Genomic DNA, 25,225 nt, shown 5'->3' on the forward strand with positions numbered 1-25,225 from the left:
GAAGAGCAGCGCTGCAGCTCTGAAGCCTGGGGCGGGCAGGGAAAGCTTGCACCCTCGCGGATTTTTTTTTTCTTCCCCAGGACTTGGAACTAACAAGGCTTTTCCCAACCAGCTGCCTCTCGGCGTGCGGAATGAGGGAAAAACCCCTCCAAGGAGAACCGGTGAGCACCGGAGAACACTTTGTGAGGGTTTTTTTTCTCCTTTGTATCCACCATCTCGCACGCTGCGCGACGCCGGCGTTCGCTGCGCGGAGAAAACGGACGCGGGGTAGAGCTCTAACGTCTCGCTCCTTCTCCACAGGGCCGAAGCGGAGCGGTGCCGGGGGGCATCCCGTACCGAAGGCCGAATCGTCCCAGGCCCACGGCCGATCTCTCGGAAGAGGAAACCAAAAGAATCGCCAGGATCTTCTCTGCTCAGCTGTCCAAGAAGGAGTAGCGCTGGCGAGAGGCCGGCGGCTGCTTCCCGAGCCGCGGCCCAACACGGCGGCAAAGGCCGAGTCCTCCGGGAAGAGGAGGTGGAAGCCGTAGGTTTCGGGCTCTGATTTTTAATTTGCTTGGTTGGTGTCCCCTCAGCGGGACCTGAAGCCCGGCGGCCGACCACGGGGAGCTGAGCGAGCGTTGTGTCCTGCGAGGGCAGGTCCCCGCTGAGACTCACCGCTCCGGTGACCAACAAGCTGATGTTGGCTCTCCAGAAGCTCCATTTCTCAGATTTATTCGTATGAACTTTCTCTGTTTAACCTTCTTTTGTACTTCTGGAGTGAACACAAAGCATCCCGGTGTGAGACGGCTCCTTGGGTGGAGCAGAGCGGGAGTTTGCCGTCCCAGCGGCGAGCAGTGACCTGTTGCCTCCCCGCTGTGAAGACGAGCTCCCTCCCTGGTGGCCTTTCAAAAATCCTTGGTGGGAAGCGTAATTCTCCGCTTCTCGAGGAACGCGTGTGCCCGAGCTGCTCCTGTAAATATGGGCCAAGGGTACTGCAACGTCCTGACGTGTGTACAAAAGGGTTTTACTACAAATATGTAACTTTTTTTCTATCCTAAATTATTTTTGTACATTTTTATGTCAGGTACCTTTTGGGTAACGGACTTTGGTACAAACCAAGCTAAGTTATTTTTGTACTGCTCTCCAGTCTTTGCCTTTCAATAAAATTCCCCCGGTTTCTTGCTGGCTGCTGCAAGGTGCCCCGAGCCGGTGGGCACCGGGCGGACGGGACCCCTTCCCCTGGAGAAACTCCTTCCCCCGGGGACGGCGCAGGTCCGCGGCCGGGCAGGGGGCACGCGGGAAGCTCGCCGCGTTGCAGACAGATGATGGCCGGATAGCGCAGCCGGCGCGGAACGAGTCGGACCTCGGAGGCGAGCGGGTGCTCCGAATTCAAGCTCCTTTTCACACCATGCTTTGAATTCAGGATTTAAAGAACGGAAGTGGCAGCATCCCTGTTTCCTCCCGCCTCTGCAGGGTTGGTTTTTCACAGGGGAAATCCTGAATGCGTCACTCGCTGCTGACGACTCGCCCGTGCTGCGTTAGACCCCGGTGGGGAAAATCTCTTGGGCCCTGCCTTGGGCCTCATCTGGAGTACTGTGTCCAGTTCTGGGCTCCCCAGTTCAAGAAAGATGAGGAGCTACTGGAGAGAGTCCAGCGGAGGGCTACGAGGATGAGGAGGGGACTGGAGCATCTCTGCTACAAGGAGAGGCTGAGGGAGCTGGGCTTGTTCAGCCTGGAGAAGAGAAGGCTGCGAGGGGACCTTAGAAATGCCGATAAATCTCTTCAAGGTGGGTGTCAGGAGGACGGGGCCAAGCTCTTTCCAGTGGTGCCCAGCGACAGGACAAGGGGCAACGGGCACAAACTGAAGCCGAGGAAGTTCCAGCTGAAGACGAGGAAGAACTTCTTCCCTCTGAGGGTGACGGAGCCCTGGCCCAGGCTGCCCAGAGGGGCTGTGGAGTCTCCTTCTCTGGAGATATTCAAGACCCGCCTGGTCAAGGTCCTCTACAACCTACTGTAGGTGACCCTGCTTCGGCAGGGGGTTGGACTGGGTGACCCACAGAGGTCCCTTCCAACCCCAAACATTCTGTGATTCGGTGCCCGCACGCTGCCGCAGAGCTCGGAGCCTCCCGCCAGCCGCCCGAAGCGGGGCCATCAGCGCGGCCCTGTGACTCCCGGCGAGGGCAGCTGGGTCGTGAACACGGTCACGGAGGAGGTGATGATGTCGACAGCTGAGTTGCATCTGAGGTATGAGATCAACAGCTTCTTCCCCTTGCGTTTGGGTCAGCGGTGGAGCATGGGCCAGGAAAACGAGCCGGCAGCGAGCCGGAGAGGGGAGTTGGCGCCGGACGAGCTGCCTGGAGCCCGATGGATGCAGCAAAGGCAGCGTCAAACCAGCTCAGAATCGCTCTTGCGTGCGGGCGGGCAAGAGCCGAGGCTTTCTGCACAGCGAGGGGGACGTGCGGGCTGCCGGGAGCGCGTCGCGTGGCGGGGGGTGCCTGTAGTGCGGGATGGCTCCCGGGGACAGACGGGGCGAGTTTTAAGAAAACGGAGAAGAGGCATTTCTTGAATCTCCGAATCATTAAGGCTGGAAAAGACCTCCAAGATCATCAAGTCCAACTGCCAACCCAACCCCACCATGTCTGCTCAACCATGTCCCCAAGGGCCACATCCACATGGTGTTTGAACCCCTCCAGGGTTGGGGACTCCACCATTGCCCTGGGCAGCCTGGGCCAAGGCCTGACCACTCTTGCAGGAAAGAAATTTTTCCCAATATCCAATCTGAACCTCCCCTGACGCAGCTTGAGGCCATCTCCTCTCATCCTGTCGCTGGTTCCTGGGGAGAAGAGACCAACCCCCCCTCACTACACCCTCCTGTCAGGGAGCTGTAGAGAGCGAGAAGGTCTCCCCTCAGCCTCCTCTTCTCCAGACTGAGCAGCCCCATCTCCCTCAGCCGCTCCCCATCAGACTTGTTCTCCAGACCCCTCCCCAGCCTCGCTGCCCTTCTCTGGACACGCTCCAGCCCCTCAATGTCCTTCCTGGAGTGAGGGGCCCAAAACTGAACACAGCACTCGAGGTGCGGCCTCACCAGTGCTGTGTCCAGGGGCACGATCCCCTCCCAGGATTACGGCTGCGGGGTCCATGCCGGGGTCGAAGGGCTCCGACCTGCCCCGCTCTGCCACCAAACCATCATCGCAAAGCCCTGGGCACTCGTTGCCTGCGCCGCGCCCTTCCCAGCACGTGTTTAGCCTAAAAATCCGCACCCGTGGGTGCTGGAGGTCGGGGCAGGACCCCCCCTCCCAACCCGAGCCCTGTGGGGGAGCGGAGGGTTGGAAACACAGCAGCCCCGTCACGAGTGCTGGGTGGCCCCACCGTCACTGTCTCAAATGCCAGCGGGGGAACTGGGTTTGGCTGTCACCCGACGCCCGCGGCCGCTGGAATGTCCTCCCGCGCGCGATATAAGGCGAGGGCCAAGGCGCCGGCAGCCGGGCGATGGCTGCGCAGCGAGGGGCGTGAGGCAGAGGACGCGGTGCCGAGGTCCCACGGTGCGGCCCCGGGGAGGTCACGGCGGGGGAGAGGCTTTCACCCAGCTCCTCTGTTTTGCCCTGGGTGGGACTGGACGGGGTGGGGGGGGACATCGGTGAACCCCGTGCCGAGCGAGGACGCCCCGAGCCTCGGCTTCCCCCGGGCTGCGGGCGAGGAAATGGGAAATTTGGCTTTCGGGGTTGTCCGAAGTTGTCCCACAGCCATCGCGTCCCTAAACCGGGCTCCCCCTTTTTCCTCCCAGCGCCCACCCCACCACGATGGTGGGTCTGAAGCCCCCCGAGGTGCCCCCGACAGCCGCCGTGAAGTTCTTCAGCGCGGGGACGGCCGGCTGCATCGCCGACCTCGTCACCTTCCCCCTGGACACCGCCAAGGTGCGGCTGCAGGTACGATCCCCACCTCCGGCCCCCCGCAGCGGTGGGGTGACAACCCCCCCCCAAACCCCCATCACCCCATTTCTGCATCCCGCAGATCCAGGGCGAGGTGCGGATCCCCCGCGGCGCCGGCACCGTGCAGTACCGGGGCGTTTTGGGGACGCTGAGCACCATGGTGAGGACGGAGGGACCCCGCAGCCTGTACAGCGGGCTGGCGGCCGGCCTGCAGCGCCAGATGAGCTTCGCCTCCATCCGCATCGGGCTCTACGACTCCGTCAAGCAGCTCTACACCCCCAAGGGTGCCGAGAGTGAGTGGCCAGCGGGGGGGGTCGGGACCCTGTCCCCAAAGCAACGACCCTCTCCCGGGGGAGGGGGTCCCCAAACTGCTCACCCCCCAGGGGTCCCGACGGGGTGGGGGGTTCCTGGGTGTGCTGGTGGACAACAGGTTGACCATGAGCCAGCAGCGTGCCCTGGCTGCCAAGAAGGCCGATGGGATCCTGGGGTGCATCAGGAGGAGTGTGGGCAGCGGGGCGAGGGAGGTTCTCCTCCCCCTCTGCTCTGCCCTGGTGAGGCCCCATCTGCAGTGCTGTGTCCAGTGCTGGGCTCCCCAGTTCAAGAAAGATGAGGAGCTACTGGAGAGAGTCCAGCGGAGGGCTACGAGGATGGTGAGGGGACTGGAGCATCTCTCCTACGAGGAGAGGCTGAGGGAGCTGGGCTTGTTCAGCCTGGAGAAGGCTGCGAGGGGACCTTAGAAATGCCTACAAATATCTGCATGGTGGGGGTCAGGAGGATGGGGCCAGACTCTTTCCAGTGGTGCCCAGCGACAGGACAAGGGGCAACAGGCACAAACTGAAGCCGAGGAAGCTCCAGCTGAACATGAGGAAGAACTTCTTCCCTCTGAGGGTGACGGAGCCCTGGCCCAGGCTGCCCAGAGGGGCTGGGGAGTCTCCTCTGGAGATATTCAAGACCCGGCTGGATGCGGTGCTGTGCCGCCTGCTCTGGGTGACCCTGCTCTGGCAGGGGGTTGGGCTGGGGGATCCCCAGGGGTCCCTGCCAACCCCGACCATCCTGTGATTCTGGGATTCCCAGCGCCTGCCCTCTCCAGGCGCAGGGCTGGGGGCGCGGGTGCTGGCGGGCTGCACCACGGGCGCGGTGGCGGTGACGTGCGCCCAACCCACCGACGTGGTCAAGGTGCGGTTCCAGGCCAACGGGGCGCTGCCGGCGGGCGCCCGGCGGTACAGCGGGACGGTGGACGCCTACTGCACCATCGCCAGGGAGGAGGGCGTCCGCGGGCTGTGGCGAGGTAGGGACGGAGGAGAACTGGGACGGGGACTGGGAAGGGGTGGGAATGGGGACACCCACCTGGGATGCCACCACCCTCCTGCACAGGGACGCTGCCCAACATCGCCCGCAACGCCATCATCAACTGCGGCGAGCTCGTCACCTACGACCTCGTTAAGGACGCGCTGCTGCGGGCGCAGCTGATGACAGGTGAGGACGGCGCTGGGGAGGGGACACACAGCCGGGCGCCGTCCCCCTCTCCACGACGCTCAGCTCTGCCCTGCAGACAACGTCCCCTGCCATTTCGTGGCCGCCTTCGGCGCCGGCTTCTGCGCCACGCTGGTGGCGTCGCCGGTGGACGTGGTGAAGACGCGGTACATGAACGCCGGCCCCGGGCAGTACCGCAACGTGCTCAGCTGCCTCCTCGCCCTGCTGATGCAGGACGGCCTCGCCGGCTTCTACAAGGGGTGAGCTGGGGGACGTCGTGCTGACACCGACGCCGCGCTTCACCCTGCGGCATCGCCCGGCGCTCCCCGGCCATCCCGACGCCGGCGGCTGCTCTTCCCGGCGCAGGTTCGTCCCGTCCTTCCTGCGGCTCGGCTCCTGGAACATCGTGATGTTCGTCTCCTACGAGCAGCTGCAGCGCGCCACGGTGCTGGCACAGTCCTGACCCGCCCCGGCCCCTCTCGTCAGCGTTGGCGAGACGCAAGAGTAAATTACATTAATTGGTGAAGCGGTGGGAGAGCAGCGATGGCCAACGCCCCCAGCCCGACGGAGACTCCGGAGAGGGAGCGATGAGACGGACGGAGAAACGACGAGAAGGTTTCCGGAGAGAAGTTTAAGGTGGAAAAAAAGGAAAAAAAAAATACAGGTTTTTTTTTTTCCAGCTGGGAAGAGCAGCGCTTCCCGGCAGCGGCGGGACCGAGCCGGGGGACGCGGCCGTTCCTGCAATTCCTTCCAATAAACCGCCCCTATGGGGTGCGAGCGCAGCAGGGCTCCTTGCTTTGCTTCAGGGGGGGATTTTATTTTGATCTCCCGATAGAAAAAGGCAAATCCGAAAGCAAAAGAGGCGCTCGAAGTCTTCCCAGGGTGTGGCGGAGAGGGTTTCCAAGTAGGATGAAATACAGCCACAACCGCTGCCCCGGGGGGGGACGCTGCCCCCTCCGTGCCCTCAGCTCGGTTTCACCCCCCGCCCATGCCACAAAATCCAGATTTTCTCCCGTTCTCATCCTGAAAAGGCTGCGGGGTGGAGGGGGTTGAAAAAAAAACAGGATTTCTGCCCACATTCCTGCAGCTCAGCTCCTGGAATGCCACGGCAATGTTTGTCACCTATGAGTTGGTGACACGGGGCCCGACGGCCACTGGCAGGAGCGCAGCGAGGGTTTGAGTAAATCCTGCGGTCTTTTTTTTCCCTGGTTTTGTCCTTGCCCTCACGTCCCTGCGTAGTCACCCCCGAACCACAGTCTTGTTCAACTTCTTCATCAAGGACCTGGATGAAGAGTTAGAGTGGACCCTCAGCAAGTTTGCTGATGACACCAAACTGGGAGGAGTGGTGGATACGCCAGAAGGCTGTGCTGCCATCCAGCGAGACCCGAACAGGCTGGAGAGTTGGGCAGAGAGGAACCTGATGAGGTTCAACAAGGGCAGGGGCAGGGTCCTGCACCTGGGGAGGAACAACCCCAGGCACCAGTACAGGCTGGGGCTGACCTGCTGGAGAGCAGCTCTGCGGAGAGGGACTGGGAGTGCTGGGGGACGACAGGGTGACCATGAGCCAGCAGCGTGCCCTGGCTGCCATGAAGGCCAATGGGATCCTGGGTGCATTAGGAGGAGTGTGGCCAGCAGGTCGAGGTAGGTTCTCCTCCCCCTCTGCTCTGCCCTGGTGAGGCCCCAGCTGCAGTGCTGCGTCCAGTGCTTGGCTCCCCAGTTCAAGAAAGATGAGGAGCTACTGGAGAGAGTCCAGCGGAGGGCTACAAGGATGAGGAGGGGACTGGAGCATCTCTCCCAGGAGGAGAGGCTGAGGGAGCTGGGCTTGTTCAGCCTGGGGAAGAGAAGGCTGAGAGGGGACCTTAGAAATGTCGATAAATATCTGCAGGGTGGGTGTCAGGAGGACGGGGCCAGACTCTTTGCAGTGGTGCCTAGTGACAGGACAAGGGGCAACGGGCACAAACTGAAGCCGAGGAAGCTCCAGCTGAAGATGAGGAAGAACTTCTTCCCTCTGAGGGTGATGGAGCCCTGGCCCAGGCTGCCCAGAGGGGCTGTGGAGTCTCCTTCTCTGGAGATATTCCAACCCCGGCTGGACGTGGTCCTGTGCATCCTGCTCTGGGTGACCCTGCTTGGGCAGGGGGTTGGGCTGGGGGATCTCCAGAGGGCCCTGCCAACCCCACCATGCTGGGATTCTGTGAACCGTCGCTGCTCCCATGCAGGAGTGGAGCTGGGAGTACTGCAACCCGCCCCCCCCCCCCCCCAAATCCTCCAGCACCCCTCGTGGGGTGGCAGGGATGGAGCCGACTCCTCGCTGAGGCCCAGGGGAAACAGGCACAAGGGTGCTGCGTTTTGGGGTGCTGGGTGCCGGGAACCCCCTCTACCTGCTCCCAGGGCTTTATTGGAGGGAGGGCGGAGGCCGTCGCTCCCTAGGACAGGAGAGCGCTTCTCAGGAGCGTCTTCTTCTCCGGCGTGAGCTTCTTGGGAAAGCAGATGTTGAAGTAGATGAGGAGGTCACCTCTGCGCCGGGGGTCCTGGAGCAGCGGCATCCCCTCCCCCGGCACCACTTTGCAGTACGTGGGGCTGCGAAGGGAAGGACGGAGCTGGGAGGAGCCGCGGGACCCAGCTCCCCGACCGCAGAGCCCCCCCATCCCCGCACGCTTCCCAGCGGGTTTCTCAGGGCGAGGTTGCTCCTCCAGCTCCAAGCGGAGGCCTGCCTTGTGTCCCCAGGCTCCTCGGGTCTTCCACCCACCCACACCAAGCCCTCTCCCAGAAGATCAGCCCGTGGTGGGCACCCTCCTCCTCCAGGCTGGTTTCCCCCCAGCCCCACAGCTCCTGGAAAAGCTTTGGAGCACCAAAATCGCGCTAATTCCGGCAACGGGGACGCGCTCGGGAAGCGCCGAGCTCTCACCGGGGAGCAGCGCGCCAACGCCGAGTTTCCTCCCAAGCGCCCCGTCCGCCTCCTCGGCCACCGCGCCGGCCCCGCAGCCGCTTGCCCCACGGCGCTTACTCCACGATGTCGTTGATGGGGATGTTCAGCAGCCTCCCGTCCAGCGTCCTCACCTCCACCGCGCAGCCGACCAGCGCCTGCAAGGCACACAGTGGGTCCCGCAGCTGCCACGCACAGCCCCAGGGGGCAAACGTAAGCCGGGGCCGGCTCCGGCCTCTCGCTTGGGCTCTTTACCTTCCCCAGGGGGACGGTGGCGATGTACACGAGGTTGTCGTTGGCTCTTTTGAACCTCGGGTGGGGTTTCTCCTGGACAATGAAGGTGATGTCAGCTGGAATGACGTTTGGGCCCTAAAATTGAGAGGAAAAAAACCCCAAAAATGAACATCGTGTGGAGTTTCTCCTGCACAACGAAGGTGATCTCAGCTGGAGTGATATTTGGGCCCTAAAATTGAAGGGGGAAAAAAACCAAACCAAAAACTAACATCACGTAGAATTTCTCCTGGACAATGAAGGTGATGTCAGCTGGAATGATGTCTGGGCCCTAAAACTGAGGGGAAAGAAAACCCCAAAAACGAACATTGTGTGGAGTTTCTCCTGCACAATGACGGTGATGCGAGCTGGGGTGATGTTTGGGCCCTAAAATTGAGGGGAAAAATAAGATATCTGGATTTTTTCGGTCTAAACCATATGATCTTACAGAGGGAAAGGTGACACGAATGCCTGTCCCTTGGTGGCTGCTTTCAGCTGGCTACGGAGAAGGGGAAGGTGTTTTGTTCATTTAATAAAACAAAACAGCCAAGAGAAATCAGACCGGGGTTCACAAAGGTGACACCAGGCAGCAAACCACCCCTTTTCAATTCTGTTTTTAACCATCCTACGGAAAACCCGGGCAGGAAGGGTTCCTCAGCGCGTTTCTGAGCGCGGTGACGCTGGATCGCCCCGTTCGCCGCGCTGCCGACCGCCCGCAGCAACGGGCAACCCGCAAAGAGCTTCCGCCAGGGTCGTTACCTGGTCTCCTTCCTTCTCGAAGGTGATCCTGGTGCCCTGCTTCCAGCCCGGCTGCACGTCGATCGTGAGGATTTTATCTCTGATGGTGCTCGTTTGGCCGTCTTCGTTCATCACCTGGGGGGTAGATGAGGGGGTGAGCAGAACCGGGTGCCCTTGGGAGAGGTTGGGTCTGCGGCCAGGTGGGAGCTCGGCTCGGCCGGCAGAGCAGCCAGCACCGGGCTCCGGTTCCCCCAGCCCGGATGAGGACCCTGCGGTGCCGGACACGGCCCGGCTGGTGGGGCAGCCACCTCCAGGCTGTCACAGAATGGTTTGGGCTGGAAGGGACATGGCAAGGCCATCCAGTCAAGGCCCCTGCCACAGGCAGGGACATCTCCAACTGGATCAGGTCGCTTAGAGCCCTGTCCAACCTGGCCTGGAATGTTCCCAGGGATGGGGCATCGACCACCTCTCTGGGCAACCTGGGCCAGGGCCTCACCACCCTCACCATAAATTAATTTCTCCTCATATCCAGTCTAAATCTCCCCTCTTTTAGTTCAAAACCGTTCCCCTTGTCCTATGCTACAGGCCCTGCTGAAACGTTTGTCCCCAGCCCCCTTTAAGCACTGGAAAGCTGCCTTCTCTTCCCCAGGCTGAGCAGCCCCAGCTCTCCCAGCCTTTCCTCCCAGCAGAGGGGTTCCAGCCCTCGCATCATTGCTGGGGCCTCCTCTGGCCCCGCTCCCACAGCTCCAGCTCTGTCCTGTGCTGAGGGCTCCAGAGCTGGACGCAGGACTCCCGGGGGGTCTCAGCAGAGCGGGGCAGAGGGGCAGAATCCCCTCCCTCACCCCGTGCCCACGCTGCTGGGGATGCAGCCCAGGGCACGGTTGGCCTTCGGGGCTGCCAGCGCACACTGCCGGGTCCTGGCCAGCTTCTCATCCCCCGGCACCCCAAGTCCTTCTCAGCAGGGCTGCCACCCCACCGAGGGACAACACAGAGAGGTGATCTGTGACGCCATGGTGCCCAAAGACAGGGTTGTAGCTGCTCTGCTCATCCAGCCACACGTGAGCCAGTGGTGACAAGGACGGCTCCTGCTCCACAGCTAGGCAGCTGCAGGTACAAATGGGATCAGATCAAGCAGGAGAAACTCAGGGCTGGAACCAGGAGATTTGGGACAGCGAGAGGAGGGACGCAGGTCACTGGGAGCAGAGAGGAGACACAGCGCGGTGTAAAAATTCAACTGTGCGAGCCCAGGAAACGCTGTGCTGCTCCTCACCCTGCTCCGAAACCAGCCCTGCCTTCCCACCAGCTTCCACCTCACCCCTCGCGCCGAATTCCCTTTGGCAAGCCAGGAGAGGAGAGCACCCGTTCGGATCCTGCCGGTGTTTGTGCCGGGTTCCGTGCAGATCCCCCTCCGCAGCACAGACGTGGAGCCACCCCCCGACCCTGCCCAGCGTGCCCCCCCCCTTCAGCCCCACCGCCCCTACCCTGCGCGAGATCTTCATCTTCTTGGTGCAGCCGTAGAAGAGGTCTTCAAGGGAGAGGCAGAGATCCCGCACGACTGGGGGGTCTTGCTTCACCGCTCCTCGTCCTCGCAGCCCTCCGAAGGGCAGGGTCAACTCCGAGCCATCCTCAGCAAAGAACTCTGCAGGAGCGAGCAGAGGTGGGCTGAGGGGGGTCACCACGCTCGCATCAGAGGTCTAGGGGGGTCCCTTGGGGTCTCCTCATCATGGAAGCTGAGCGCCCTAAATCTGCCACCCAGAAACCTGCTTCTGCCTGGGACCACCTTCCCCCTCCAGCTGAAGAGTTTTCCTCCGGGAGCGTTTTTATCTTGCTCACGCCTTTACGGCAGCCTCGCCAACCCAACCCCTCTTTTTGCCGCAAATCCTCGAAGAAAAGGGGCCCAACGGTCGCTGGGGAGAGCTGATGGCCTGAACACGCGCCCCTCGGGCCTCTCACCCGCCTGGGACCGAGGGAAGTCAGGATCTAACCTCCAGGCAGCGGGGGACCAGCAGCCCCAGAGGGACCTGAGAGTAGCTGGGGCAGGGAAACATCTCCTAAAGCTTAAAGCTCAGAGGTGGTGGTGGCCACAGCCCCACACAGAGGGGGAGCCTGGGCCACCCCCCGGAGCCCCCCACCTACCCGCAAAGGGGTTGTCTCCACCAAAGAACTCCTTGAAGACTTTGTCCGGGTTGTTGTGAAACACGTAGCCAGTGCTCCAGAGGTTTTCACCGCCACACTCCAAGGGGATGCCGCCTTTGAGCCCCTCTTCTCCAAACTTGTCGTAGACGCCTTTCTTCGTGGCTTAGGGAAGGAGGAGGAGTTGGGAATGGCCATGAGAGGGGAGAGCCTGAGATCTCTCGGAAGAGGAAACCAAAAGAATCGCCAGGATCTTCTCTGCTCAGCTGTCCAAGAAGGAGTAGCGCTGGCGAGAGGCCGGCGGCTGCTTCCCGAGCCGCGGCCCAACACGGCGGCAAAGGCCGAGTCCTCCGGGAAGAGGAGGTGGAAGCCGTAGGTTTCGGGCTCTGATTTTTAATTTGCTTGGTTGGTGTCCCCTCAGCGGGACCTGAAGCCCGGCAGCCGACCACGGGGAGCTGAGCGAGCGTTGTGTCCTGCGAGGGCAGGTCCCCGCTGAGACTCACCGCTCCGGTGACCAACAAGCTGATGTTGGCTCTCCAGAAGCTCCATTTCTCAGATTTATTCGTATGAACTTTCTCTGTTTAACCTTCTTTTGTACTTCTGGAGTGAACACAAAGCATCCCGGTGTGAGACGGCTCCTTGGGTGGAGCAGAGCGGGAGTTTGCCGTCCCAGCGGCGAGCAGTGACCTGTTGCCTCCCCGCTGTGAAGACGAGCTCCCTCCCTGGTGGCCTTTCAAAAATCCTTGGTGGGAAGCGTAATTCTCCGCTTCTCGAGGAACGCGTGTGCCCGAGCTGCTCCTGTAAATATGGGCCAAGGGTACTGCAACGTCCTGACGTGTGTACAAAAGGGTTTTACTACAAATATGTAACTTTTTTTCTATCCTAAATTATTTTTGTACATTTTTATGTCAGGTACCTTTTGGGTAACGGACTTTGGTACAAACCAAGCTAAGTTATTTTTGTACTGCTCTCCAGTCTTTGCCTTTCAATAAAATTCCCCCGGTTTCTTGCTGGCTGCTGCAAGGTGCCCCGAGCCGGTGGGCACCGGGCGGACGGGACCCCTTCCCCTGGAGAAACTCCTTCCCCCGGGGACGGCGCAGGTCCGCGGCCGGGCAGGGGGCACGCGGGAAGCTCGCCGCGTTGCAGACAGATGATGGCCGGATAGCGCAGCCGGCGCGGAACGAGTCGGACCTCGGAGGCGAGCGGGTGCTCCGAATTCAAGCTCCTTTTCACACCATGCTTTGAATTCAGGATTTAAAGAACGGAAGTGGCAGCATCCCTGTTTCCTCCCGCCTCTGCAGGGTTGGTTTTTCACAGGGGAAATCCTGAATGCGTCACTCGCTGCTGACGACTCGCCCGTGCTGCGTTAGACCCCGGTGGGGAAAATCTCTTGGGCCCTGCCTTGGGCCTCATCTGGAGTACTGTGTCCAGTTCTGGGCTCCCCAGTTCAAGAAAGATGAGGAGCTACTGGAGAGAGTCCAGCGGAGGGCTACGAGGATGAGGAGGGGACTGGAGCATCTCTGCTACAAGGAGAGGCTGAGGGAGCTGGGCTTGTTCAGCCTGGAGAAGAGAAGGCTGCGAGGGGACCTTAGAAATGCCGATAAATCTCTTCAAGGTGGGTGTCAGGAGGACGGGGCCAAGCTCTTTCCAGTGGTGCCCAGCGACAGGACAAGGGGCAACGGGCACAAACTGAAGCCGAGGAAGTTCCAGCTGAAGACGAGGAAGAACTTCTTCCCTCTGAGGGTGACGGAGCCCTGGCCCAGGCTGCCCAGAGGGGCTGTGGAGTCTCCTTCTCTGGAGATATTCAAGACCCGCCTGGTCAAGGTCCTCTACAACCTACTGTAGGTGACCCTGCTTCGGCAGGGGGTTGGACTGGGTGACCCACAGAGGTCCCTTCCAACCCCAAACATTCTGTGATTCGGTGCCCGCACGCTGCCGCAGAGCTCGGAGCCTCCCGCCAGCCGCCCGAAGCGGGGCCATCAGCGCGGCCCTGTGACTCCCGGCGAGGGCAGCTGGGTCGTGAACACGGTCACGGAGGAGGTGATGATGTCGACAGCTGAGTTGCATCTGAGGTATGAGATCAACAGCTTCTTCCCCTTGCGTTTGGGTCAGCGGTGGAGCATGGGCCAGGAAAACGAGCCGGCAGCGAGCCGGAGAGGGGAGTTGGCGCCGGACGAGCTGCCTGGAGCCCGATGGATGCAGCAAAGGCAGCGTCAAACCAGCTCAGAATCGCTCTTGCGTGCGGGCGGGCAAGAGCCGAGGCTTTCTGCACAGCGAGGGGGACGTGCGGGCTGCCGGGAGCGCGTCGCGTGGCGGGGGGTGCCTGTAGTGCGGGATGGCTCCCGGGGACAGACGGGGCGAGTTTTAAGAAAACGGAGAAGAGGCATTTCTTGAATCTCCGAATCATTAAGGCTGGAAAAGACCTCCAAGATCATCAAGTCCAACTGCCAACCCAACCCCACCATGTCTGCTCAACCATGTCCCCAAGGGCCACATCCACATGGTGTTTGAACCCCTCCAGGGTTGGGGACTCCACCATTGCCCTGGGCAGCCTGGGCCAAGGCCTGACCACTCTTGCAGGAAAGAAATTTTTCCCAATATCCAATCTGAACCTCCCCTGACGCAGCTTGAGGCCATCTCCTCTCATCCTGTCGCTGGTTCCTGGGGAGAAGAGACCAACCCCCCCTCACTACACCCTCCTGTCAGGGAGCTGTAGAGAGCGAGAAGGTCTCCCCTCAGCCTCCTCTTCTCCAGACTGAGCAGCCCCATCTCCCTCAGCCGCTCCCCATCAGACTTGTTCTCCAGACCCCTCCCCAGCCTCGCTGCCCTTCTCTGGACACGCTCCAGCCCCTCAATGTCCTTCCTGGAGTGAGGGGCCCAAAACTGAACACAGCACTCGAGGTGCGGCCTCACCAGTGCTGTGTCCAGGGGCACGATCCCCTCCCAGGATTACGGCTGCGGGGTCCATGCCGGGGTCGAAGGGCTCCGACCTGCCCCGCTCTGCCACCAAACCATCATCGCAAAGCCCTGGGCACTCGTTGCCTGCGCCGCGCCCTTCCCAGCACGTGTTTAGCCTAAAAATCCGCACCCGTGGGTGCTGGAGGTCGGGGCAGGACCCCCCCTCCCAACCCGAGCCCTGTGGGGGAGCGGAGGGTTGGAAACACAGCAGCCCCGTCACGAGTGCTGGGTGGCCCCACCGTCACCGTCTCAAATGCCAGCGGGGGAACTGGGTTTGGCTGTCACCCGACGCCCGCGGCCGCTGGAATGTCCTCCCGCGCGCGATATAAGGCGAGGGCCAAGGCGCCGGCAGCCGGGCGATGGCTGCGCGGCGAGGGGCGTGAGGCAGAGGACGCGGTGCCGAGGTCCCACGGTGCGGCCCCGGGGAGGTCACGGCGGGGGAGAGGCTTTCACCCAGCTCCTCTGTTTTGCCCTGGGTGGGACTGGACGGGGTGGGGGGGGACATCGGTGAACCCCGTGCCGAGCGAGGACGCCCCGAGCCTCGGCTTCCCCCGGGCTGCGGGCGAGGAAATGGGAAATTTGGCTTTCGGGGTTGTCCGAAGTTGTCCCACAGCCATCGCGTCCCTAAACCGGGCTCCCCCTTTTTCCTCCCAGCGCCCACCCCACCACGATGGTGGGTCTGAAGCCCCCCGAGGTGCCCCCGACAGCCGCCGTGAAGTTCTTCAGCGCGGGGACGGCCGGCTGCATCGCCGACCTCGTCACCTTCCCCCTGGACACCGCCAAGGTGCGGCTGCAGGTACGATCCCCACCTCCGGCCCCCCGCAGCGGTGGGGTGACCCCCCCCCCAACCCCCCCCTCACCCCATTTCTGCATCCCGCAGATCCAGGGCGAGGTGCGGATCCCCCGCGGCGCCGGCACCGTGCAGTACCGGGGCGTTTTGGGGACGCTGAGCACCATGGTGAGGACGGAGGGACCCCGCAGCCTGTACAGCGGGCTGGCGGCCGGCCTGCAGCGCCAGATGAGCTTCGCCTCCATCCGCATCGGGCTCTACGACTCCGTCAAGCAGCTCTACACCCCCAAGGGTGCCGAGAGTGAGTGGCCAGCGGGGGGGGTCGGGACCCTGTCCCCAAAGCAACGACCCTCTCCCGGGGGAGGGGGTCCCCAAACTGCTCACCCCCCAGGGGTCCCGACGGGGTGGGGGGTTCCTGGGTGTGCTGGTGGACAACAGGTTGACCATGAGCCAGCAGCGTGCCCTGGCTGCCAAGAAGGCCGATGGGATCCTGGGGTGCATCAGGAGGAGTGTGGGCAGCGGGGCGAGGGAGGTTCTCCTCCCCCTCTGCTCTGCCCTGGTGAGGCCCCATCTGCAGTGCTGTGTCCAGTGCTGGGTTCCCCAGTTCAAGAAAGATGAGGAGCTACTGGAGAGAGTCCAGCGGAGGGCTACGAGGATGGTGAGGGGACTGGAGCATCTGTCCTACGAGGAGAGGCTGAGGGAGCTGGGCTTGTTCAGCCTGGAGAAGAGAAGGCTGCGAGGGGACCTTAGAAATGCCTACAAATATCTGCATGGTGGGGGTCAGGAGGATGGGGCCAGACTCTTTCCAGTGGTGCCCAGCGACAGGACAAGGGGCAACGGGCACAAACTGAAGCCGAGGAAGTTCCAGCTGAACCCGAGGAAGAACTTCTTCCCTCTGAGGGTGATGGAGCCCTGGCCCAGGCTGCCCAGAGGGGCTGGGGAGTCTCCTTCTCTGGAGATATTCAAGACCCGGCTGGATGCGGTGCTGTGCACCCTGCTCTGGGTGACCCTGCTCTGGCAGGGGGTTGGGCTGGGGGATCCCCAGGGGTCCCTGCCAACCCCGACCATCCTGTGATTCTGGGATTCCCAGCGCCTGCCCTCTCCAGGCGCAGGGCTGGGGGCGCGGGTGCTGGCGGGCTGCACCACGGGCGCGGTGGCGGTGACGTGCGCCCAACCCACCGACGTGGTCAAGGTGCGGTTCCAGGCCAACGGGGCGCTGCCGGCGGGCGCCCGGCGGTACAGCGGGACGGTGGACGCCTACTGCACCATCGCCAGGGAGGAGGGCGTCCGCGGGCTGTGGCGAGGTAGGGACGGAGGAGAACTGGGACGGGGACTGGGAAGGGGTGGGAATGGGGACACCCACCTGGGATGCCACCACCCTCCTGCACAGGGACGCTGCCCAACATCGCCCGCAACGCCATCATCAACTGCGGCGAGCTCGTCACCTACGACCTCGTTAAGGACGCGCTGCTGCGGGCGCAGCTGATGACAGGTGAGGACGGCGCTGGGGAGGGGACACACAGCCGGGCGCCGTCCCCCTCCCCACGACGCTCAGCTCTGCCCTGCAGACAACGTCCCCTGCCATTTCGTGGCCGCCTTCGGCGCCGGCTTCTGCGCCACGCTGGTGGCGTCGCCGGTGGACGTGGTGAAGACGCGGTACATGAACGCCGGCCCCGGGCAGTACCGCAACGTGCTCAGCTGCCTCCTCGCCCTGCTGATGCAGGACGGCCTCGCCGGCTTCTACAAGGGGTGAGCTGGGGGACGTCGCGCTGACACCGACGCCGCGCTTCACCCCGCGGCATCGGCCGGCGCTCCCCGGCCATCCCGACGCCGGCGGCTGCTCTTCCCGGCGCAGGTTCGTCCCCTCCTTCCTGCGGCTCGGCTCCTGGAACATCGTGATGTTCGTCTCCTACGAGCAGCTGCAGCGCGCCACGGTGCTGGCACAGTCCTGACCCGCCCCGGCCCCTCTCGTCAGCGTTGGCGAGACGCAAGAGTAAATTACATTAATTGGCGAAGCGGTGGGAGAGCAGCGATGGCCAACGCCCCCAGCCCGACGGAGACTCCGGAGAGGGAGCGACGAGACGGACGGAGAAACGACGAGAAGGTTTCCGGAGAGAAGTTTAAGGTGGAAAAAAAGGAAAAAAAAAATACAGGTTTTTTTTTTTCCAGCTGGGAAGAGCAGCGCTTCCCGGCAGCGGCGGGACCGAGCCGGGGGATGCGGCCATTCCTGCAATTCCTTCCAATAAACCGCCCCTATGGGGTGCGAGCGCAGCAGGGCTCCTTGCTTTGCTTCAGGGGGGGATTTTATTTTGATCTCCTCATAGAAAAAGGCAAATCCGAAAGCAAAAGAGGCGCTCGAAGTCTTCCCAGGGTGTGGCGGAGAGGGTTTCCAAGTAGGATGAAATACGGCCACAACCGCTGCCCCGGGGGGGGACGCTGCCCCCTCCGTGCCCTCAGCTCGGTTTCACCCCCCGCCCATGCCACAAAATCCAGATTTTCTCCCGTTCTCATCCTGAAAAGGCTGCGGGGTGGAGGGGGTTGAAAAAAAACCAGGATTTCTGCCCACATTCCTGCAGCTCAGCTCCTGGAATGCCGTGATGTTTGTCACCTATGAGTTGGTGACACGGGGCCCGACGGCCACTGGCAGGAGCGCAGCGAGGGTTTGAGTAAATCCTGCGGTCTTTTTTTTCCCTGGTTTTGTCCTTGCCCTCACGTCCCTGCGTAGTCACCCCCGAACCACAGTCTTGTTCAACTTCTTCATCAAGGACCTGGATGAAGAGTTAGAGTGGACCCTCAGCAAGTTTGCTGATGACACCAAACTGGGAGGAGTGGTGGATACGCCAGAAGGCTGTGCTGCCATCCAGCGAGACCCGAACAGGCTGGAGAGTTGGGCAGAGAGGAACCTGATGAGGTTCAACAAGGGCAGGGGCAGGGTCCTGCGCCTGGGGAGGAACAACCCCAGGCACCAGTACAGGCTGGGGCTGACCTGCTGGAGAGCAGCTCTGCGGAGAGGGACTGGGAGTGCTGGGGGACGACAGGGTGACCATGAGCCAGCAGCGTGCCCTGGCTGCCATGAAGGCCAATGGGATCCTGGGTGCATTAGGAGGAGTGTGGCCAGCAGGTCGAGGTAGGTTCTCCTCCCCCTCTGCTCTGCCCTGGTGAGGCCCCAGCTGCAGTGCTGCGTCCAGTGCTTGGCTCCCCAGTTCAAGAAAGATGAGGAGCTACTGGAGAGAGTCCAGCGGAGGGCTACAAGGATGAGGAGGGGACTGGAGCATCTCTCCCAGGAGGAGAGGCTGAGGGAGCTGGGCTTGTTCAGCCTGGGGAAGAGAAGGCTGAGAGGGGACCTTAGAAATGTCGATAAATATCTGCAGGGTGGGTGTCAGGAGGACGGGGCCAGACTCTTTGCAGTGGTGCCCAGCGACAGGACAAGGGGCAACGGGCACAAACTGAAGCCGAGGAAGCTCCAGCTGAAGATGAGGAAGAACTTCTTCCCTCTGAGGGTGATGGAGCCCTGGCCCAGGCTGCCCAGAGGGGCTGTGGAGTCTCCTTCTCTGGAGATATTCCAACCCCGGCTGGACGTGGTCCTGTGCATCCTGCTCTGGGTGACCCTGCTTGGGCAGGGGGTTGGGCTGGGGGATCTCCAGAGGGCCCTGCCAACCCCACCATGCTGGGATTCTGTGAACCGTCGCTGCTCCCATGCAGGAGTGGAGCTGGGAGTACTGCAACCCGCCCCCCCCCCCCCCCCAAATCCTCCAGCACCCCTCGTGGGGTGGCAGGGATGGAGCCGACTCCTCGCTGAGGCCCAGGGGAAACAGGCACAAGGGTGCTGCGTTTTGGGGTGCTGGGTGCCGGGAACCCCCTCTACCTGCTCCCAGGGCTTTATTGGAGGGAGGGCGGAGGCCGTCGCTCCCTAGGACAGGAGAGCGCTTCTCAGGAGCGTCTTCTTCTCCGGCGTGAGCTTCTTGGGAAAGCAGATGTTGAAGTAGATGAGGAGGTCACCTCTGCGCCGGGGGTCCTGGAGCAGCGGCATCCCCTCCCCCGGCACCACTTTGCAGTACGTGGGGCTGCGAAGGGAAGGACGGAGCTGGGAGGAGCCGCGGGACCCAGCTCCCCGACCGCAGAGCCCCCCCATCCCCGCACGCTTCCCAGCGGGTTTCTCAGGGCGAGGTTGCTCCTCCAGCTCCAAGCGGAGGCCTGCCTTGTGTCCCCAGGCTCCTCGGGTCTTCCACCCACCCACACCAAGCCCTCTCCCAGAAGATCAGCCCGTGGTGGGCACCCTCCTCCTCCAGGCTGGTTTCCCCCCAGCCCCACAGCTCCTGGAAAAGCTTTGGAGCACCAAAATCGCGCTAATTCCGGCAACGGGGACGCGCTCGGGAAGCGCCGAGCTCTCACCGGGGAGCAGCGCGCCAACGCCGAGTTTCCTCCCAAGTGCCCCGTCCGCCTCCTCGGCCACCGCGCCGGCCCCGCAGCCGCTTGCCCCACGGCGCTTCCTCCACGATGTCGTTGATGGGGATGTTCAGCAGCCTCCCGTCCAGCGTCCTCACCTCCACCGCGCAGCCGACCAGCGCCTGCAAGGCACACAGCGGGTCCCGCAGCTGCCACGCACAGCCCCAGGGGGCAAACGTAAGCCGGGGCCGGCTCCGGCCTCTCGCTTGGGCTCTTTACCTTCCCCAGGGGGACGGTGGCGATGTACACGAGGTTGTCGTTGGCTCTTTTGAACCTCGGGTGGGGTTTCTCCTGGACAATGAAGGTGATGTCAGCTGGAATGACGTTTGGGCCCTAAAATTGAGAGGAAAAAAAACCCCAAAAATGAACATCGTGTGGAGTTTCTCCTGCACAACGAAGGTGATCTCAGCTGGAGTGATATTTGGGCCCTAAAATTGAAGGGGGAAAAAAACCAAACCAAAAACTAACATCACGTAGAATTTCTCCTGGACAATGAAGGTGATGTCAGCTGGAATGATGTCTGGGCCCTAAAACTGAGGGGAAAGAAAACCCCAAAAACGAACATTGTGTGGAGTTTCTCCTGCACAACGACGGTGATGCGAGCTGGGGTGATGTTTGGGCCCTAAAATTGAGGGGAAAAATAAGATATCTGGATTTTTTCGGTCTAAACCATATGATCTTACAGAGGGAAAGGTGACACGAATGCCTGTCCCTTGGTGGCTGCTTTCAGCTGGCTACGGAGAAGGGGAAGGTGTTTTGTTCATTTAATAAAACAAAACGGCCAAGAGAAATCAGACCGGGGTTCACAAAGGTGACACCAGGCAGCAAACCACCCCTTTTCAATTCTGTTTTTAACCATCCTACGGAAAACCCGGGCAGGAAGGGTTCCTCAGCGCGTTTCTGAGCGCGGTGACGCTGGATCGCCCCGTTCGCCGCGCTGCCGACCGCCCGCAGCAACGGGCAACCCGCAAAGAGCTTCCGCCAGGGTCGTTACCTGGTCTCCTTCCTTCTCGAAGGTGATCCTGGTGCCCTGCTTCCAGCCCGGCTGCACGTCGATCGTGAGGATTTTATCTCTGATGGTGCTCGTTTGGCCGTCTTCGTTCATCACCTGGGGGGTAGATGAGGGGGTGAGCAGAACCGGGTGCCCTTGGGAGAGGTTGGGTCTGCGGCCAGGTGGGAGCTCGGCTCGGCCGGCAGAGCAGCCAGCACCGGGCTCCGGTTCCCCCAGCCCGGATGAGGACCCTGCGGTGCCGGACACGGCCCGGCTGGTGGGGCAGCCACCTCCAGGCTGTCACAGAATGGTTTGGGCTGGAAGGGACATGGCAAGGCCATCCAGTCAAGGCCCCTGCCACAGGCAGGGACATCTCCAACTGGATCAGGTCGCTCAGAGCCCTGTCCAACCTGGCCTGGAATGTTCCCAGGGATGGGGCATCGACCACCTCTCTGGGCAACCTGGGCCAGGGCCTCACCACCCTCACCATAAATTAATTTCTCCTCATATCCAGTCTAAATCTCCCCTCTTTTAGTTCAAAACCGTTCCCCTTGTCCTATGCTACAGGCCCTGCTGAAACGTTTGTCCCCAGCCCCCTTTAAGCACTGGAAAGCTGCCTTCTCTTCCCCAGGCTGAGCAGCCCCAGCTCTCCCAGCCTTTCCTCCCAGCAGAGGGGTTCCAGCCCTCACATCATTGCTGGGGCCTCCTCTGGCCCCGCTCCCACAGCTCCAGCTCTGTCCTGTGCTGAGGGCTCCAGAGCTGGACGCAGGACTCCCGGGGGGTCTCAGCAGAGCGGGGCAGAGGGGCAGAATCCCCTCCCTCACCCCGTGCCCACGCTGCTGGGGATGCAGCCCAGGGCACGGTTGGCCTTCGGGGCTGCCAGCGCACACTGCCGGGTCCTGGCCAGCTTCTCATCCCCCAGCACCCCAAGTCCTTCTCAGCAGGGCTGCCACCCCACCGAGGGACAACACAGAGAGGTGATCTGTGACGCCATGGTGCCCAAAGACAGGGTTGTAGCTGCTCTGCTCATCCAGCCACACGTGAGCCAGTGGTGACAAGGACGGCTCCTGCTCCACAGCTAGGCAGCTGCAGGTACAAATGGGATCAGATCAAGCAGGAGAAACTCAGGGCTGGAACCAGGAGATTTGGGACAGCGAGAGGAGGGACGCAGGTCACTGGGAGCAGAGAGGAGACACAGCGCGGTGTAAAAATTCAACTGTGCGAGCCCAGGAAACGCTGTGCTGCTCCTCACCCTGCTCCGAAACCAGCCCTGCCTTCCCACCAGCTTCCACCTCACCCCTCGCGCCGAATTCCCTTTGGCAAGCCAGGAGAGGAGAGCACCCGTTCGGATCCTGCCGGTGTTTGTGCCGGGTTCCGTGCAGATCCCCCTCCGCAGCGCAGACGTGGAGCCACCCCCCGACCCTGCCCAGCGTGCCCCCCCCCTTCAGCCCCACCGCCCCTACCCTGCGCGAGATCTTCATCTTCTTGGTGCAGCCGTAGAAGAGGTCTTCAAGGGAGAGGCAGAGATCCCGCACGACCGGGGGGTCTTGCTTCACCGCTCCTCGTCCTCGCAGCCCTCCGAAGGGCAGGGTCAACTCCGAGCCATCCTCAGCAAAGAACTCTGCAGGAGCGAGCAGAGGTGGGCTGAGGGGGGTCACCACGCTCGCATCAGAGGTCTAGGGGGGTCCCTTGGGGTCTCCTCATCATGGAAGCTGAGCGCCCTAAATCTGCCACCCAGAAACCTGCTTCTGCCTGGGACCACCTTCCCCCTCCAGCTGAAGAGTTTTCCTCCGGGAGCGTTTTTATCTTGCTCACGCCTTTACGGCAGCCTCGCCAACCCAACCCCTCTTTTTGCCGCAAATCCTCGAAGAAAAGGGGCCCAACGGTCGCTGGGGAGAGCTGACGGCCTGAACACGCGCCCCTCGGGCCTCTCACCCGCCTGGGACCGAGGGAAGTCAGGATCTAACCTCCAGGCAGCGGGGGACCAGCAGCCCCAGAGGGACCTGAGAGTAGCTGGGGCAGGGAAACATCTCCTAAAGCTTAAAGCTCAGAGGTGGTGGTGGCCACAGCCCCACACAGAGGGGGAGCCTGGGCCACCCCCCGGAGCCCCCCACCTACCCGCAAAGGGGTTGTCTCCACCAAAGAACTCCTTGAAGACTTTGTCCGGGTTGTTGTGAAACACGTAGCCAGTGCTCCAGAGGTTTTCACCGCCACACTCCAAGGGGATGCCGCCTTTGAGCCCCTCTTCTCCAAACTTGTCGTAGACGCCTTTCTTCGTGGCTTAGGGAAGGAGGAGGAGTTGGGAATGGCCATGAGAGGGGAGAGCCTGAGATCCAGGCTTTGCTTGGGTGGAGGATGGAGACAGGATGGGGCAGGGGGGGAGCACACCAGCTTGGGGACAGCAAGGTGGGATGGAAGCAGTAGGTTAGTAAGCATGGTGGGGATGGGTTGATGTCTGGGCTTGATGATTTTAGACATCTTTTCCAGTCTTAACACTGGAGAGAGTCCAGCGGAGGGCTACGAGGATGATGAGGGGGTTGGAGCATCTCTCCTACGAGAGATGCATTTCGGCGAAGCTACTGAAGGTGAAGGGTTCTGGAGCAGAGGCTCGCGCCGAGGGACCCTTTCTCCGGTGGCAAAACCGCAGCGGCGAGGCGGCAAAAAGCGCCGAGAGAGAGAGGAGACCCCAGCCCCCCCCCTCAGCGGGAAAGCGGGAAGTGCCAACGAGCGGCAGCTCTGACTCAGCGGGGGCGGAGTCGAGTGTGACAGCGGCCAAACCCCCTCAGGGATAAGAGCAGCCCCCAGGGAGCGCGAGCGACCAGGAGCGCGGGCGAACAGAGGCGGCGCAGCAGCCCGGGAGCGGCGCAGCAGTTTGCGCGGGCAGGGCGAGCGGGGAAGGCGACTGGCAGGGTACAGCCGCCCCTTCTGGCTACTCGAGTAGTGGGCATCGCTCTTCCAGGAGATACTCTAGCCATGGTTACCACCCGTGGTAAAGCTGTGGCTCGAAGGAGTGTGGGGACCCAGACAGAGGCCCCATGCAAGAACGCGGGTGTCCAGGTCTCTGGCTGCAGGGAGTGCCTGAGCCTGGCGCTCGTACCGGAGGACAGCAGAGACAGCGGCTGTGTTCGGTGCGAGCAGGTGAATGACCTGCTCAGCCTGGTGGCAGAACTGAAGGAGGAAGTGGAGAGGCTGAGGAGCATCTGGGAGTGTGAGAGGGAGATCGACTGGTGGAGCCGCACCCTGCCCTCCCTGAGGCAGCGGCAGCAGGAGGCGGCTCCACAGAAAGCAGAGAACCCCCTACCCTCTTGCCACCGAGCAGAAAGAGGGGGCCTAAGAGATGGGGGGGAATGGAAACGGGTCCCTGCTCGGGGGGGCAAGCGAATTTCCCCCCGGCCTCCCTCACCTGCTCAGTTGCCCTTAAGCAACAGGTATGGGGCTCTGGAATGTGAGGGACTGGCCACAGAGGATGTGGGTGAAGGTGAGGCTCCATCCAGGGGGTTGCCTAGAACGAGTCAGACAGCCCCACGTATTACAACTGCCTCAACTAAGAAAAAAAGGAGGGTCATTGTCATAGGCGATTCCCTTCTGAGGGGAACAGAGGGCCCGATCTGCCGACCGGACCCATCCCACAGGGAAGTCTGCTGCCTCCCTGGGGCCCGGGTGAGGGATGTTGCGAAGAAACTCCCTGGTCTGGTGCGGCCTTCTGATTACTACCCCCTCTTGCTAATGCAGGTTGGCGGGGACGAGGTAGCAGAAAGAAGTCCCAAGGCCATCAAAAGGGACTTCAGGGCACTAGGGCGACTGGTTGAGGGATCAGGGGCGCAGGTGGTGTTTTCCTCCATCCCATCAGTGGCAGGGGACAGCACTGAAAGGGGCAGGAAAACTCACCTGGTTAACAGGTGGCTTAGGGACTGGTGCCATCGGTCAAATTTTGGCTTTTTTGATCATGGGGAGGTATACACAGCACCGGGCCTGCTGGCAACAAGTGGAGTTCAGCTATCACAAAGGGGGAAAAGAATTCTTGGCCACGAGCTGGCGGGGCTCATTGAGAGGGCTTTAAACTAGGTTCGAAGGGGGAAGGGGATATTGCCCAGCTCACTAGGGATGAGCCTAGGCTTGGAGTGCCAAGGCCAGGGGTGAGATTGACAGCCCAGCTCAAGTGTGTTTACACCAATGCACGTAGTATGGCCAATAAACAGGAGGAGCTGGAAGCCATTATACAGCAGGACGGCTACGACTTGGTCGCCATCACAGAAACGTGGTGGGACAACTCGCATGACTGGCATGCTGTCATAGATGGCTACAGACTCTTTAGGAAAGACAGGTCAACAAGGAGAGGTGGGGGAGTTGCTCTATATGTGAGGGAGCAACTGGAATGCATTGAGCTTGGCCTGGGGGCGAGTGAAGAAGGAGTTGAAAGCTTGTGGGTTAGAATTAAGGGACAGGCTCATAAGGGTGACATTACGGTGGGTGTATACTACAGGCCACCCGACCAGGAGGAGGAGGTTGATGAAGCCTTCTACAGGCAGCTGCAAGCAGCCTCACAGTCACAGGCTCTGGTTCTCATGGGGGACTTCAACCACCCTGACATCAGC

General features: G+C 61.8%; 2 protein-coding genes across 6 annotated transcripts; both read left to right on the forward strand.

Annotated features, from left to right (window-relative positions):
- The first annotated feature begins 523 nt into the window (after positions 1-523).
- On the forward strand, positions 524-6,098 carry LOC142360661 (putative mitochondrial transporter UCP3). 2 transcript variants are annotated; one of them, XM_075415192.1, is made up of 7 exons: positions 524-2,223; positions 3,764-3,905; positions 3,991-4,201; positions 4,999-5,196; positions 5,283-5,384; positions 5,461-5,641; positions 5,748-6,098. In XM_075415192.1, exons 1-7 carry the CDS (start codon positions 2,195-2,197, stop codon positions 5,842-5,844), a joined length of 960 nt encoding a protein of 319 aa, XP_075271307.1. In that variant the 5' UTR covers positions 524-2,194; the 3' UTR covers positions 5,845-6,098. The 2 variants fall into 2 exon arrangements, with proteins under 2 accessions (XP_075271307.1, XP_075271310.1); XM_075415195.1 differs by having other exon boundaries at positions 3,764-3,893.
- A 5,148-nt stretch (positions 6,099-11,246) lies between these two features.
- LOC142360706 (putative mitochondrial transporter UCP3) lies at positions 11,247-17,860 on the forward strand. 4 transcript variants are annotated; one of them, XM_075415216.1, is made up of 7 exons: positions 11,248-13,517; positions 15,058-15,199; positions 15,284-15,494; positions 16,300-16,497; positions 16,584-16,685; positions 16,762-16,942; positions 17,049-17,236. In XM_075415216.1, the coding sequence occupies exons 1-7, from the start codon at positions 13,489-13,491 to the stop codon at positions 17,143-17,145; spliced, it is 960 nt and encodes a 319-aa protein (XP_075271331.1). In that variant the 5' UTR covers positions 11,248-13,488; the 3' UTR covers positions 17,146-17,236. The 4 variants fall into 4 exon arrangements, with proteins under 4 accessions (XP_075271319.1, XP_075271331.1, XP_075271326.1 ...); XM_075415204.1 differs by having other exon boundaries at positions 11,247-13,517; positions 15,058-15,187; positions 16,584-16,942; positions 17,049-17,860; XM_075415208.1 differs by lacking the exon at positions 11,248-13,517 and adding an exon at positions 14,741-14,815 and having other exon boundaries at positions 16,584-16,942; positions 17,049-17,860.
- The last annotated feature ends 7,365 nt before the right edge of the window (positions 17,861-25,225 follow it).

The sequence above is a fragment of the Opisthocomus hoazin genome, chromosome 1, assembly GCF_030867145.1.
Source record: "Opisthocomus hoazin isolate bOpiHoa1 chromosome 1, bOpiHoa1.hap1, whole genome shotgun sequence".
Lineage (NCBI taxonomy): Eukaryota > Metazoa > Chordata > Aves > Opisthocomiformes > Opisthocomidae > Opisthocomus > Opisthocomus hoazin.